Here is a 17,844-nt window from a genome sequence, read left to right on the forward strand (position 1 = left end):
TAATAGAAAAATAATAAGCCAGATCCACTGGAAGGATCAAGTTGGAAAAGCCTCAGGCTACAGAATATTTCCAGAAATTTTCAACCAGGCCAAGGTAAAGTCTTTGACTTAAATTAGCTGTTAGGGTGAATCTTGCACTGATCAAGATTGGGCCGTCATTAGTATCTAACCCTTCTCCATCATTGGCTAGGAGTAGCCCAAAGTAAGGATAGCCTAAGCATTCACAAGGATGGCATGAATATTTTGTATATCTTCTAAAAGAAGATATGTTCTCTATTTATTAGAAACAAATATTTTCATATACAGAAAAACTAAGAGAATTTATCACCAGTCATCAGAGAACACTAACTAACAGAAATAAATGTCACCTGGTCATCTACTTTATGTGGAAGGAAAAATGGCCTGAGCTGAGAACATATACATATATCTAAACAATGGTCAATGGCCTAACTACCTAATCAAATATCTGAAAGAAAAAGGACTGGAAGATGGAAGATAAGGAGGTATTGAGTAGCGGCATGTTGATGTACATATAGGAGTGAGCACTAAGTAGAAAGATTTTTGCATCATATATTAATGCCTTGCAGAAAATATCCACCCAGAAGAGACACTGAATAAATATATAGACAAAATAACTTTTCCAGTTGGCATTAAACTTTGTACTTTGGCCATCCCAGAACTGGCACTATGGGCACATAAACAGAATGAGCCAGGCAGCAGAGATGGAGGGTATGCATGGGCCCAACAGCATACACTCCATCTTATCAAGAACCACCTAGCTACTGCTGCTTCCCAATGTCCAACCTGCTGGCAAAATAACCAATGCTAAAATCCAATAATATATTATTCTTCAAAGAGACCAGTCAGCCACTTGGTGGTAAGCTCACTGCATTGGGCTTCTTCTTTCCTGGAAGGGTCAGTGGTTCATCCTTTTAAGGAGAGATGCCTGTTCTGGTATGGGTTTACCTTTCTTGTTCATAGAGCCTCAACCAGCATCATTATATAGGAGCTTACAGCATACCTGATATGAGGTGTTGCAGTGGGTCAAGATCACATAACACACAATCTAGAATCAGCCAGTACCACAGAATGTTGGAATGACCAATTTAAAGTATAGCTGAAGTGGCAACTTTCAGGCAATACTCTGCAAGGATAGAATTCTACCCCTTAGGATGCAGTATGTGAATTAAATGAGAGACCTTTATATGGTACAGTGTCCCCAGTAAGAATGAAACATGATTCTGGGAACTAAGGAGTGGAAGCAGGAATGGTCTCACTTCCCATTACTCCAAATGACCCAGTAGAGTACTTTGTGTTCCTGTCCCCACAATTCTGGGCTCTGCAAGATTAGGTGTCTGGGTCCCTAATAGATATACTTTTGCCTAGGATTAGGCAAAAGTCCTGCTGAAGTAGAAGCTATAGCTGATACTTGGATTTTTTGGTCTCCTTGTGTCCACAAACCAACAAATGAGGAGTGAACACTGTAACAAGGATTACTGACCATAATCAGCAGGAGGAGACTGGATTCCTTTTACCCAATAGTGTCAGAGAGAAAATGTGTGGAACTTAGGCAATATGTTTGATCACCTTTTGGTACTTCCATCACTATTTGGACATCTGCAACAACTCCAGTCTGAGAAGGGAATGCTTATCAAGGGCTCAGTCAATTTAAGAATTGTTAGATCAAATGACCAAGTAAGCCATCAAGACCTACTGAGGTTATAGTCAATGTAGGAGATGAGTAGTACATGTAGCCTGAGACCAAATACAGTGATGAAAGAAGTAGTTTACCCCATTAATCTCCCTTTTCTGAGTTTCTCCCCAATAATAAAGCCCTACAAGAACCATGGAGGAGATGCTCCATGAACATACATGGAAGAATAGAAACGTGCAGCACAGAGGTGGTATATAGCAGGGTGGAGATCCCCCACTTAGACGTCTTTCAAAGGAGTATGAAACAAAGATCATTGTTTCATCTACTACCCCCATGAATTTTGAGACTACACTTACTCAGTGCTGCTCCAAGTCCGTGAATAAATATAATGAGGTATCAATGCTGGCCCATTCCTGCCCTCAAGGACTCCATATAGTCCTGCTGAAACGTTATCACTCTCAATGGTGAAAAGTCAAAAGCTTTTCTTGTAAGACGAGGGACAACACAAGAATGCCCACTCTCACTACTTCTTTTCAGCATAGTATTGAAATTCCTACCCAAAGCAATTAGATAAGATAACTAGATAAAAGGCAACTTAATAAAAACAGAGATGAAACTGTCTGTATTTGTTGATGACATGAACTTATATATAGAAAACCTTAAAGACTTCACAAAAATAGTTATACCTTAAAAATAAATTCACTAAAGTCGTGGGATACAAAATCCACACACAAAAATCTGTAGCATTTTTATTAATATATACAGATAATTAACTATCTGAGAAAGAACTTAAGAAAAAAATCCTTTGAACAATGGCAACAAAATATTAATCACTTATGTGTCAATTTAATCAACGAGGTGAAAGACTTGTATACTGAAACTATAAAACACTGAAAAAAATTGAAAAAATACAAATGGAAAGATATTCAATGTTCAGGGATTGGAAAATTAATATTGTGAAAATGCCCATACTACCCAAAGCAATCCACAGATTCAATGTATTCCCTAGCAAAATTCTGATGTAATTTTTACAGAATTAGAAAGTCATTAAATTTGTATGAAACCATAGAAGACCCTGAGTAGCCAAAACAATCTTTAGCAAAAAGATCAAAGCTGAAGATATCACACTCCTTGGTTTCAAAACATATTATAAAGTAATTGTAATCAAAACAACATGGTACTGTCATTTTAAAAAGACACATCAGAAAGTCCAGAAATAAACCTATGAAGGGCATTTATGCATTTTTCACAAATTGATTTTTGACAAATATGCCAAGAGCACACAATGGTTTTGGGCTTTTTTCCCCCCCAAGATTGCTGAGTAGAGATGTTGGACACTAATTCTCAGATAGAAGAACCAAAATTACAGGTGAATAATCACAGTTCGAGTCAAGTGTTAAGGAGAGAGTGCTGGAGCTCACAACAAGCAGCTATTATACATAAAAAGAAAGAAGGAAGAAGGACTTAGTATTCTTTGGAAAGGGCAGGTGAGGATCTTTTCAGTTCCCCTCACCCTTATGGAAGACAGCTCATTTTTTTAATTAAAGAAAGTTTATTTTTCCTCATGAGCCCACGTACCCCATTGGGCTACAATTTGGGGATTTCTCAAGCGCATTACACCAGTCTTCCAGCTGGGGCAGGGTTACTCTCTTTCTCCCTAGTGCTGAGCTGTGGTGGTGGGCACCATACTAAGTGGGCACCTATTGTGGGACTCTGTACTGCCCAGGTACCTTGAACCCTTGTGTCTTCACATCACCAGGTCCCCCATAGATATTCTCCAACACTCACTTGGATTGCAGCAGCCAAACAAGGCTATTAGGTTCAGAGGAGCAACATGATTCTCAGTGGTTTAGCCCTTGGGGATTGCTGCTCCTAAGCAAAGAGGCAGTGTACTGCACCAAAGGAACACCCATTAGGAAAGAGGAAACTGGAGGGTGGGTTTTTCTGTGTCTCAGAGCTTCCTACTTGTGGGAAGAGAGTGACTGTGCCCCTTTCAGCAGAGATACAGGCATTGTGTTGGGCTCTATGTGGGAGGACTTTGGTTTTGCCCCAGCAGTTAGCAGCCACAGTGGTCATGAAGGGGCATAGAGAAGGGGATTTCACCTTTTCACCTCCTCCTCTCCAACTACAGTGGACACAGCCAGGGCTTCTCCAATAGAAAATTGGCATGAGTGTACCTGTGGACAGCCTTTCTAGGGCATTTAGGGGAAAATGCAACCCCATGGGAGGTGTGCCCTATGGGCTTAGGCTTACATGAGAGATGGGGCCGCTTCCCCTCTTTACATGGAATGGCAGCATTCCTGAAGATGGACAGTGGTATCTGTCTGATATGACTATCCTGAGTGTCATGACAGGAACATGAGGAGAAGATGGATCATATTACAGCCAGCCTAGCAGTGGAGACGAAATGACTCCCTCCTCTGCTCCCTGCAAAAACCTCAGTGCAATTGACTGGGAGCTCTATCTACCACCCTTGTCAGGGCTGGGGCTTGTGCCTACCATTGAGGCATTCCATATACCCCTCTATTTCTGCCACAGACAGTTCTTATCTGTGAACACCACCTACTAATGTGCAGGCTGAATTAATTGCTCAATGCAGTGGAAAAAAAATACTTACAAAGGTGCACAGAATTGGGGAACACCATAAGCTTTATGAAACCTTTGCTATTCTGGCTCCACAAGAGGCAGTGAACTTGCTCACCCACCCAGTTCATTACTACTACCACCAGCATCTGGGAAAGCCACCACAAAAAAATTATCTATAACCAAGGAACTCATACAGAGTCTAGAACTGATGTCAGGCGATCAAAAGCAACATACATTATAGTCATGTCCTCAAGGGAAAAAAAAGTCCAGTTAAAAATAAATTCAAAAATAATAAGAAGAAATACTCTATCCAGATGAGAAGAAACCAGAGACACAACAATGGTAATATGAAAAAACAGAATTTTACAACATCCCCAAAGGATAAAAGCTCTCCTTTTGATATCCATTTTGGATACAAACCAAAATGAAAACTTTGAAATAACAGAAAGTGTATTCAAAATATTGATTACAAAAACCTCAATGAGATCCAAGAGAAAGTTGAAAATCAACACAAAGAAATAAAAAAATTCAGAATAGGAATGAAAAAGTCTCTAAAGTGATACTTTAAGAAAAACTAAACAAAACTTCTGGAGAGGAAAAATTCATTTAAGGAATTACAAAATACAGTGGAAAGTTTTAACAAGAGACTAGAAGAAGCGGAAGAAAGAATTTCAGATCTTTACGACAGTCTTTTGAATTAACCCAGTCAGACAAAAATTTAAAAAATGAATTTTAAAAAAAATGAACAAAGCACTTGAGAAATATGGAATTATGGAAAGCTTCCAAACCTACAAATCTAAAGTATTCCTGAGGGAGAAGAAGAAAAAGCAAAAGTGTGGAAAACCTATTTAAGGGAATAATTAAGGAAAACTTCCCTGGTCTTGCTTTTTAGTTTTCTTAAACAAAATAATTGTCTGCTAAAACATTTGTATGCTAAACTAAATTTCATGAAGGAAAGAGAAATAAAATCTTTCCCTGACAAGCAAACACTAAGAGAATTTGTCACCACTAGACCAGCCTACAAGAAATGCTCAAAGGAGGTTGCACTAATTTGCAGTCCCACCAGCAGTGTAACAGTGTTCCTGTCTCTCTACATCCTCGCCAGCATTTGTTGTTTTGGGATTTTTTGATAGAGGCCAATCTCACTGGGGTTAGGTAATATCTCATTGTGGTTTTGATTTGCATTTCTCTAATGATTAGAGATGTTAAATTCTTAAAGCATGATTAAGGTTTTCAAAATTTACTTTCAAAGAAACATCCTGATTCTATGTAGATAAGAATTTGGAGATACCTCAAAGAGCTAAAAATAGAAATACCATTCGATCCAGCAATAGCACTATTAGGCACCTACCCAAAAGAGCAAAAGACATTCTATAATAAAGACATCTGCACTCGAATGTTTATGGCAGCACAATTCACTATTGCAAGGATATGGAAACAACCCAAGAGCCCGTCAATTCATGAGTAGATTATTAAAATTTGTTATATGTATACAATGGAATGCTACTCAATAAGAAACAAGAGTGATCTAGCACCTCTTATATTTTCCTGGATAGAGCTTGAGCTCTATCCGAAGTGAGGTATCACAAGATCAGAAGAATAGGCTCCACATGTACTTGCCATCAAATTGGCACTAACTGATCAACACTATGGTGCTCACACGGTAGTAATATTCTCCAGGGATTAGGGGGTTGGGGCATAAACTCACAACTAATGGACGTAGTGAGCATTGTAGAGGGGAAGGGCATGCCTCTAACCCTCGCTTGGGTGAGCCAAAGACATAAAATGTAACCAAATTGTTTGTACCCTCATAATATTCTGAAATAAAAATAAAAAAATAAAAAACAAATAATGTTGATATATTGCCATTTATCTATTGATATTGATATTGCAAATATCAAATGCATATGCCAATTCTGGGGAGATAGAGTTTACATCTAATAGGTACTGCTATTATGTATTTTATTTGATCTCTAAATCCATTAATAATTTTATTTATTATTTTGTTTCAGAATATTACAGGGGTACAAATGTTTAAGTTACATATATTGATTTTAAATGAAATGATGGGTGCCTTATATCTGTCCTTTAGGTGTTGTCAAGTTTAAATGAGGCAATATTTAGAATACAGGGATTATTCCCTTTAATATTTATTTTTCTCATTTTATTGTTCATTATTACAAAGGATCCTAATCAGAATTATATCACATCCTGTTGGCCAAATAGTAGATTTCTTTCTTCTCGACTAAATGGTCTTAAACTTCCCATTATGTCAGCTTTTTATTTTCTAACTTTAATCAAACTATGCACATATTCAAAGCCTCAAAAATGGCAGTACTCTGTTTCCAAATATCCTCTAAAAAATGAAGGCCAGATATCAGCCAACTTAAAATTGAATACTTATAAATAAAAAAGGAAAATTGGCATTTTTTAATATTCAGAGGCAATAAAATGATTACTACAATAGCACCTAAATTGATTTTCCCACCACCGGCATATCTCTCTACTGAATCAAATCTTCCACATTGAAACTAGATTAATCTTCCAAAACATTACATTTATCATGGCCAATACAACTCTTCACTCTTGGATTAAGAATAAGAGGGATCCGTTATTATTTATCAGATCAAGTTTCTAAACCTTCACTCTGGCATTCCATGTCTTCAGTACATTTCCTCTACTTTCCGTCATATTCTTCTCACCCTCCATCTCCTCCACCTCACCTTCCCTTTCCCTTTTTGCCTGCCCTTTCGCCTCTCTCTCTTATTGTCTGAAAGAAATCCTGTGCCCAAATAATACAAGTCTCCTCCCTGTTTCCCATCTCTATACCTTTATTCATGTCATTACTCCCTTATCCTGCTCTAACATGCCCAGCATTCTACTTTTTAAAAAAATGTTATGGAATTATTATGATTGTACTTATTGATATGATGCATGTAATATTTTGATACAAGGATACAATGTCTAATAATCAAATATGAGAAACTGGTATATCCATTATCTCAAACATTTATCATGGCTTTGTGTTGAAACAGTCCAAATTTACTCCTCTAGTTATGAAATACACAATAAATTACTGCTAACTATAGTCACCCTGTTGTGCTTCTGAACACTATGAACACTCAATCTTATTCCTTCTATCTAACTGTTTTGTACCCATTAACTAACCTCTTTATCCCCACTTTCCCACTACTCTTCCCAGCCTCTGGCAAGCATCATTATACTCTCTACCACCATGAGATCATTTATTTTTTTTTAGATCCCACATAAAAATGAGAACAGGTGACATTTGTCTTTCTATGCCTGGCTTATTTCACTTAACATAATGTCCTCCAGTTCTGTCTATGTTGTTGCAAATGACAGGATTTCATCCTTTCTATAGTGAAATAATATTCTATTGTACATATGAACACATTGTCCTTATCACCTCATCCATCGATAGACACTTACTTTGATTCCATATCTTGGCTATTGTGAATAGTGCTTCAATAAGCACAAGAGTGGAGCTATCTCTTTGACATACTAATTTCCTTTCTTTTATATATATTCTCAGCAGTGGGATTGCTGTACCATATGGTATTTAAATTTTCTGATTTTTGGCAAACCTTCATATTGTTTTCCATAGTGACCATACTCATTTACATTCCCACCAACAGTGTACCAGCATTTCTCTTTCTTCACATCCTCACCAGCATTTGTCATTGTTTGTCTTTTTGATAATAGGCATTTTAACTGCATTGAAATGATATTTCATTGTGATGTTGATTTGCATTTTTATGATTAGTGTTGTTGGGGATTTTTTTTATATACCTGTTGGTCATATGTATGTCTTCTTTTGAGAAATCCAACCCATCCTGATCCTTTAATCTCATCCCTCAGTTCTGTTCTTTTTTCTGGCTTGAACCTCACACTGCAGTATCACAATTAGATTAGTCCCTATGTTTCAACCCCATTGAGTTAGCACCTGGCAAAATCTTTCTTAGCAGTTTCCTATTGGTCATTTTATTGGGGCATTGGGCACCCCAGGATGAGACCACCATGTAATATATCCAAACATATAAATCTGGCTTTGGGTCAAGACAGCGTCTGAGCTCATGGATTCATAAATTGTTTCAAAACAATGTATAATTCTTCCATAACTTCCATTGCTAGGCTTAAATATGGAAATCTGCTACCATTATGGTTTTATTTCAATTTGTCATTTATTGATTGGTATATTTTAGATGTACATATTTTCAGGGTACAAGTAATAATTTGATACATTTATATAATCAAATTAGGATAATTGAAGTAGTCATGCTACCATTAGTTTTACACAGTCACATAACATATTCGATTCTGTTTCTGCTCCACATGTGAACTAAATTATAACAGAGTTTGGTGTTCACTATTTATACCTTTTCATGGATAAGGTTCTCAGAGTAGGCACACCACCCACTATAGTAGTTCTATTGATATTTGTAAGGGAAGCTGAATTGGTTGTATGTACCCTGTCTTGGCAACACCATTACCACTACTCTAATACCACCTGATCCATCAGAAAAGAAAAAAACTGAACAAATGTCTCCTTATTCTCTCATTACACCCTAGACTTCAGCTTCATTGCAAAACGAGGAGTTTATCTTTGTCCCCAGGGTGACACTCACCGCCCATACATGTGCATATCATAGTAAATTCTAGAGTATCATGTAGTTTTAAAAATCAAGTCCTCTTCAGCATGCCCAGTAGCCCACATAAATCACTCTTATGCCAGTATAGAGTGTAACCTATTAAATCATTTAATTCATTCACACATTAATGTTTCATCATACATTTCTTGAGCACCTACAATGAATGTATTTGAATCCTGATTTTCTGGACTAGTTATCTCACTTTTTTCAGTTTCTTAATCTATAAGGTAATAGCTACATCAAAGGGAATTATGAGGATTACAAGAGATAATGTAAAATGCTTAAAGTGGTAACAGAATGATAGTAAAAACTCAATAAATGTCGCTTATTACTATATAGTCATCATTATTATTCATTACTGTGTGTGAGGCAGTATTTTACGTGCTGAAGATAGAGTGATAAGCAAGAAAATCTTAGTCCCCTACTTTATGGAATTTAAAATGTAGCCCACAGGCACTGTACATTAAAGCCAATGACAAACTGCCTTACTTTCCCCCTGATTCTCATCTTCCACTGGCTTAAAACTAATAGCTTGATATTTACTTTGAAAACCTGAACCCTGAACTTCACCTCCAGGTTTTACCACTAGCACTGCCTGAGAGATTTTCAGGCTTCCTCTCTACCTATTTTCTTCTCTTATGCCCAACCTGAATCAACATAGTAGTTAACATATAGTGTTTTTAGAAGAGGAAATGGAAAACATGACTCTATAATAGGTGTATTAATGATATATTTACTTGGTATCCACAGAGTCTAGGGCCCTGCTATATGGTAATATTTATTTCTATTGCTGAAACTGAGGTCTTCCAGAGCTACATCAATACTTATTTGTGACAAGGTTTTATCAGGCCTTCTACCTCACCTGTGAAGGCCTGCCTATTAAAAAGCTGTTTTAAAAAAGTTCAAGTAATCCTATTTGGCCTTTACCAGAACTCTATATCTAGTACAGGAAAGTGAAGCTACCAAATAAGATGGAATTACAACAGAACAATTAGAAGAAGAAAAACACAACTTTAACAGAAAACATACCTCCATTTGAGACCTATTGGAGTCACTTCGAGAAAGACTCAGTCGCAGGCTCTTGTGTCGCCAAATGAGAATTTCCTTTGCCTGTTCTGCTGTTTCTGTTTCTCCTGGAAGGGTGTACCTGTTATATGCTGGAGCCTTATCAAAATACACAACATGGAGATGTCAGAATTAAAGTTCCAATGATATGAACATTTAAAAAAGTGAATAAATTCAATTTTTATACATAAGTAAATTTGATATAAACTGTTAATGTATGAAAGGTATTAGAGGTCTTCAAAATTTCAAAAATGTATAGATCTCCTTTTATCTTTTATATGTCTCTCTCTACTGGGCTAAGAAATAAGGCACATTTCTCAAGCCCAAATCACTCAGAATTTCTTCAGTTTAAAGACTTTAAGATGTAGCAATAAAATGAACTAGGTTTTAAGTAAACCGATATTTATTTCAGTTGCTTGTTGTGATACTTTTGAAACTACTGAAGTCCACCAAACACTCAAGAAATAAATAATACAAATCCCATACAAACACTTCTAGAAAAGGGAAGGAGAATACCTCCCAACTCATTGCATGAGGTTAGTTACCCTAACACCAAAACAATACATATTACAAGAAAAACAACTACAGACCAATATCCCTGATGAACATAGATAAAAAATCATAAACAGGTTTTTATCCAATTGAATCCAACAATGTATGAAAAGAGTAATTCTTCATGACTAAGTGGGATTAATCCCAGGAATGCAAGGTTGATTTAATATTTGAAAATCGATCAATATAATAAATATATTACCTAACCAAAAGTAAAAGAAAACATAATCAAAAAATGCTGGAAAAACAATTGGATAAAATTTAACACCCATTTCTTATAAAAAGTCTTGGCAACAAAGGAATAAAATACCTCCTGCTAACATTAAACATAATGGTGAAAGACTAAATGCTTTTCCTCAAAGGTAAGAAAAAAGACAAAGATGTACACTCTTACCATTTTCATACAACATTCCTCTAGAGAGGCTATCCAGTGCAGTAAGTCAAAAAAGTATGAAAAGCATGCAGAAGATAGTAAGGAATAAGTAAAACTGTCTCTATTTGCTATTTGCAGAGGACATCATCATTTATGTAGGAAATCTATCTAATCAAATAAAAAATATTCTATGAGAAATAATAAGGTATTTTAGCAAGATTATGTAATACAATATCAACATTTTAAAATCAGTGTTTTTTCTATATATCAGAAAGAAATAGGGAAATAAAATTCAAAAATAATACCATTTGCAATAGCAATGAAATTTTAAATACTTAGAAATGAATTTGACAAAATGTAGAAAAGACTTTTACACTAAAATTTTAAAAATTCTGAGATAAATTAAAGAACATATGAATAAATGGAGAGATATACCATGTTCATGATTCAAAAGATTCAGTATTACAGAGATATCAATTCTTCCCAAATTGATCTGTAGATTCAATACAATGACATCAAAATTTGAGTACGCTGAATGATGCCAGTTAAAATAGTGGCATAGGCAGCTCAAAGGGTATGTCCCTCCAAAGAACCATAGAAAAATCAAGCAAAAATTATCAGAATCAACATTGTAAAAGTTACAGAAAACAACTGAAGGATTAAAGCAACCAAGTGAATGTCAAATCAATAAAAAGACAACTTAAAATGGTAGTAAAGCTTTATGGCACTTTTATTTGCCCTTATTCCATGAAACTCCACATCTCTACAGTAATCTTGAAGATGGTAACCCACGTTCTCAGTGTGGGATACCAGTTCCTATTTCTAGAGGGAGCAGAGAAGACTTTATTCTCAAAGAATTATGTTCATCTATTCTAATTTGTCTGAGGGTTGCCTGAAAGCCTGTCACAAGGTAGTTGCCTTTGTTTTACCTAATTGAAAGTTTATACAGGGTGGATAAATGACTAGATGGAGGTCATTCCTCGAAAACATTGTAGCATATATTGGGGAATTCAGAAAGCCACAAGCATGACCAGGTAAGAATGCATGTGCAGAAATGGCCTAAGAAAACCCTGAGCTCTCACCTCTGGCTGATCTCCACACTTAGTTCAAGCATAAAGTGAAGGCTAAGGCAGATTAGTAAATTTGGCCTGAAAAGCATTTACAAAGTGTTCCAACCCAGAGCCAATCTTCAAAGACTAGAAGGTTTTCTTTTCTATTATCTTAATTTATTTTTATATTCTTCTGTCTTTTGTTATTCCACTCATGGCATTCATTGAAATCTGTCTAAACACTAGATGAATACAAACAAAAAGAACAGAGACTTCAGAGACTACATGTGGCAATGAATACCACTTTAAGAGTTATCACAAATTAAAAATAAATCTATAGCCCATAGCAAGCAAAAACAACAATAAACAATTCTGAGAAGGTGAGGGAAGAATCTTTTTTCCAAAATTACCACGTTATAATATTTGAAATTGTTAGGGTTTTAGAAAAAAATATGAAGCATACAAAGAAACAAGAATGTACAGACCATTCACAGAAAATATAATTAACAGAAATTGTACTTTGAGGAATCACAGACATTGGACTCACTAGACAAAGAGTTTAAATCAACTGTCTCAAATATACTCAAAGAGACAAAAGAAACTATGGGCAAAGAACTAAAAGAAAACAAGAGAACAATATATGAACAGATAGAGAATATTGAAAGAGATGGAAATTATAAAAAAATAAAACAGAAGTTCTGGAGCTGAAAAGTACAGTAATGAAAATAAAATTCACCAAAGATTTTCAACAGCAGATTTGAGCACGTAGTAAAACAAATCAGCAAACTTGAAAAGAGATCAATTAAAATTAATCTGAGGGAATAAAATAAAATATAATAAAAATTAACAGAGCTAAGATATCTGTAGGACAATATCAAGCATACCAACATATGCATAATGATAGTCTCACAATGATAAGAGAAAGAGAAAGGAGATGAAAAAATATTTGGAGAAATAATGGCCAAAAATTCCAAATTTTATAGAAGACACAAATCTATACATCTAAGAAGCTCAATGAACTCTAAGAAAGATAAACAAAAAGAGATCCACATTGAAATACACTATAATCACATTGTCAGAAGCCAAGAATGAAGAGCAAATCCTGAAAGCAGCAAGGGAGAAGTGATTCATCATGTACAATTGATCCTCAAAAACAGCAACAGCTGATTGATTTCTCATCAGAAACCATGGAAGCCAGAGGCAGTGGGATGGCATATTTAAACTGCTGAGGGAAAACCACCATTAAGCAAAAATTCTATATCCAAAAAACCATCCTTCAAAAATTAAGTAAAAATGAAGACATTCTCAGATAAATAAAACCCAGGGAATTTACAACTAGTAGACCTGCCCTACAAGAAACGCTAAACAGATCCCTTCAGGCTGAAAAAAAAATTAAAGAGTAACTTAAAGCCATAAAAAAATAAAGAATTTCAGAATTCAAATAAATGTAATTACATAGGTCAATATAAAAGCAAGAATTATACTTTTGGATTGCAACACCTCTTTCTGTTTCCCATATGATTTAAAAGACAAATGCATAAAACAATAATTATGAATCAATGTTAATGCATGCATGGTATAATGTACATGTATAAATATGTAATGTCTGACAATAAGAACCTAAAGAGGAGGAGATGTATAGGAGAACACATTTTGTGTACAATTTAAGCTAAAATGTTATCAATGCAAATTAGACTGCTATAAATTTAGTATGCGAGAGGTAAGTCCCATTTAATCGCTAGACAAATATCTTTAAATTTTTCAGAAAAGAAATAACAAAATAAAATTGGTACACTACAAATAAAAGAAACAGAAAAGAAGGTGTTAATGGAGGAAATGAATTACAGAAAAGGTATAAGAATTATAAAAAAAATAGTAAAATGGAAGAAGTCCTTTCTTATCAGTAATACACAAATCTATAAATGCAATTTGCCACATAAATAAAAGCAAGAGCAAAGACCATTCGATTTTCTCAATAGATGCAGAAAAAGCATTTGACAAAGTCCAGCACACTTTTATGATAAAAACTCTTTTAAAAAATAGGCATAAATGGATCATACCTTAAAATTATCAAGTCCATTTATGATAAACCCATGACGAATATAATACTGAATGGGGAAAAATTGAAAACATTCCCACTTAGAACCAGAACCAAACGAGGTTGCCCACTATCTCCACTTCTATTCAACATAGTGCTGAAAGTCCTTGCTAGAGCAATTAGAAAAGAGAGGGGAATTAAGGGGGTCCAAATGGGGGCAGAAGAGATAAAACTCTCGCTCTTTGCCGATGATATGATATTATACCTAGAAAATCCCAAGGATTCAACCAAGAGACTCCTAGAATTGATAAATGAATTCAGTAAAGTCTCAGGATACAAAATCAATACACAAAAATCAGAGACATTCATATATGTCAATAATTGTCAAGCCTAAATTCAAATAAAAAATGCAATACCTTTTACAATAGCCTCAAAGAAAACTAAATATCTAGAACTATCTTTAATGAAAGACATGAGAGACATATACAAGGAAAACTATGAAACACTAAGAAAAGAAATTGTAGAAGATGTAAACAGATGGAAAAACCTACCTTGCTCATGGATTGGTAGAATCAATATCGTTAAAATGTCCATAGTACCTAACGTGATCTACGGAATTAATGCAATCTCTATCAAAGTACCATCACCATTCTTTACAATTCCAGAAAAAACAATACACTTTGTATGGAAGCAGAGAAGACCTCGTACAGCCAAAGCAATCTTAAGTAAAAAAAACAAACTGGGAGGTATCAGTCTACCAGACTTCAAGCTGTACCACATGGTTATAGTAACTAAATCAGCATGGTACTGGCACAAGAACAGAGACATAGACCTTTGGAGCAGGACTGAGAATGCACAGAGGAAACCATCTGCATATGGTAATCTAATCTTTGACAAAGCAGACAAAATATACACTGGGGAAAAGAATCTCTTTTCAATAAATAGTGCTGGGAAAACTGTATAGCTACATGCAGAAGAATGAAACTGGAACCCCACCTCTCACCTCTCACAAAAATCAATTCAAGATGGATAACAGACTTAAACCTAAGGCATGAAATCTTAAGAATTCTAGAAGAAGATGTTGGGAAGACCCTTTCAGATATCGGCCTAGGCAAATAATTTTTGAAGAAGACCCCAAAGCAATCAATGCAGCAACAAAAACAAATAAATGGGATCTGATCAAATTAAAAAGCTTTTACACAGCCAAGGAAACTATTATTAGAGTGAATAGACAGCCTACAGAATGAGAGAAAATATTTGCTCTCCACACATCCGATAAAGGGCGGATAACAAGAATCTATCTAGAACTTAAAAAAAAATGAAAAAGAAAAAATCAAACAATCCCATAAATAAATGGGCAAAGGAAATGAACAGAATATTCTCAAAAGATGACAGAATAATGGCTAGCAAGCATAAAAGTTACTCAACATCTCTAATAATTAGAGAAATGCAAATCAAAGCCACAATGAGATATCACCTAACCCCAGTGATATTGGCCTCTATCAAAAAATCCCTAAACAACAAATGCTAGCGAGGATGTGGAGAGACAGGAACACTGTTACACTGGTGGTGGGACTGCAAATTTGTGCAACTTCTGCGGAAAAGAATTTGGAGATACCTCAAAGAGCTAAAAATAGAAATACCTTTCGATCCAGCACTAGCACTATCAGACATCTACCCAAAAGAGCAAAAGAGACTCTATAATAAAGTCATCTGCACCCAAACGTTTATGGAAGCAAAATTCACTATTGCAAGGATGTGGAAACAACCCAAATGCCCATCAATTCATGAGTGGATTATTAAAATTTGGTATATGTATACAATGGAATATTACTCAATTATTAGAAACAACAGTGATCTAGCTAGCACCTCTTATGTTTTCTTGGATTGAACTTGAGCCCATTATGCGAAGTGAGGTATTACAAGATCGGAAGAATGGGCTCCACTTGTACTCACCATCAAATTGGTACTAATTGATGAACACTAGGGTGCTCACAGGGCAGTAATATTCTCCAGGGATTAGGGAGATGGGGGTGGTAAACCCACAACTAAAGGACACGGGGAGCATTGTAGAGGGGAAGGGCATGCCTCTAACCCTCGCTTGGGTGAGGCAAAGACATAAAATGTAAACATAATGTTTGTACCCTCATAATACCCTGAAATAAAAAAAAAATAACAACATAAATCAATCATTTGAAAATAATAAAAGTCAATCAAACTAAAAAAAAAAATCATGGTACCTTCAGTTAGTTTGAAGTATAAGTCACCAGAAAGAATTGTCTATTCATCTAGAAAAGAAACTGTAAAGATGTCAAAGGACCTATTTTCCCTCACTTGGGTGATTTTTTCCTGTTTTTTCCTCCAGATTCTGTTATTTTCCTCTCACATATAATTTAAGTTTAGAAAACAAAATTATACATAATTATTTTTAAAAGGTCTGACAATGCAAAGTGTAGACATACTTCTTCATAACACTTTGAACGTTACAATTACTTCATACTCTAATGTAAGAAGTATTATTTATAAATAGGAATGTTAGGAAACAAACATATTGCATTGTTATACCACTTTAAAGAAATAATTTGGATTACGTATGAATCAGCATTAAAAGAATAATATTCATTTATTATTACTATATATTTATTATTGTAATTATGTGCCAGATTTCCTCTCCAGAGCTAAAAGCAATTTTCAAATCAATTGAGCTCTATTCTCTAAGCCTCTTCATCACACAATAATTCCGTTATCCAGCACACTACCAAATAAAATATTTTTCACATTTATGTTAATTGGCACTTCCATTACATTTATTTGTACCTAGGGTTATAAAATTCACAAAGGTAAAATTGTCTTAATAGCAATGACTTAAAGCTACAAGTTTAAATCAATCTGTTTCTAGCATGAAAGTAAAATTTTAATTTCAAAATGTGATTGCACCTACTAACATGAAGAGGAGAATATTTTTTCTGTGAAGAAATAATGATAGAATACTGGTATGCTTAAATATTTACAGATTTTTGAATTATCAAAGAAATATTATCTATTGTTTTTTCCTAGACTTATTAGGTATATTTTACCACAGTCTAAATCTATAAAACTTTGGAATTTGGCAGCTCTCTAGCAACAAGATACTTTTATAACTAAAACATGCAATTTTTGTAATATGCTAAATAGAATAGAGTTTACCATAGAAAACCAAATACTTAAGAGGTGCTGTCAACTTTCAGGACCCTTGCACATCATGTAATGCAATGCACTAGCTGTTAAATAGAAATTTTTTAAAGTACTTTCCTACGAGTAAGAAGTCTGAATGTGACTTAAACATTGACTTAACATTTCATATACCCTTCCAATATTACTGTGACATATGTACGGGACAAGTTTCATTTGGATCCATAAAAAGAATACTAACTAGGTTTATTCCATTTGTGTGATTAATAAAGTGATACATACTGAAAAAAATCTTACCACTCTCCTGATTTTATAAAGGTTTGTGGTCAATATTTCTTGAATATTATCCATAAGATCTTGATTCAGAGATGCTGGGGGTGGTATTAACATAGTTGTTTCATGGCTGCGGCTGCAAAGAAAATATTTGACTTCCTATAAGGAATGTTCAATACATAAATATTGAACATTTGTTCAATACATAAATATACGAATTCTATAAATACATTCATGAAAGGTAAAATACAAATAAAGAGATACATTCTAAAGGTGCTTTTAAAAGCTAACTGAGGGTGGGGTGGAGGGTGAGGAGTGAAGAAAGACACATTGAAAAGCAGAAAGCTGACCTTTAAGGGTAATAAATCTATATATTCAGGGAATATTTACTTTAAAACCCATTCACCTGAATA

General features: G+C 34.9%; 1 protein-coding gene across 1 annotated transcript in view; it reads right to left on the reverse strand.

Annotated features, from left to right (window-relative positions):
• Nucleotides 1–17,844, reverse strand: part of LOC105826142 (sodium/hydrogen exchanger 2-like) — a 198,613-nt gene that overhangs the window by 4,421 nt on the left and 176,348 nt on the right. The window contains exon 6 of the mRNA XM_012664069.1: nt 9,940–10,074. Coding sequence (XP_012519523.1) covers nt 9,940–10,074 — 135 coding nt within the window. The remainder of the gene's footprint in view (nt 1–9,939; nt 10,075–17,844) is intronic.

This window comes from Propithecus coquereli, unplaced genomic scaffold (assembly GCF_000956105.1).
Source record: "Propithecus coquereli isolate 6110/MARCELLA unplaced genomic scaffold, Pcoq_1.0 Scaffold86, whole genome shotgun sequence".
NCBI classification, from domain to species: Eukaryota; Metazoa; Chordata; class Mammalia; order Primates; family Indriidae; genus Propithecus; species Propithecus coquereli.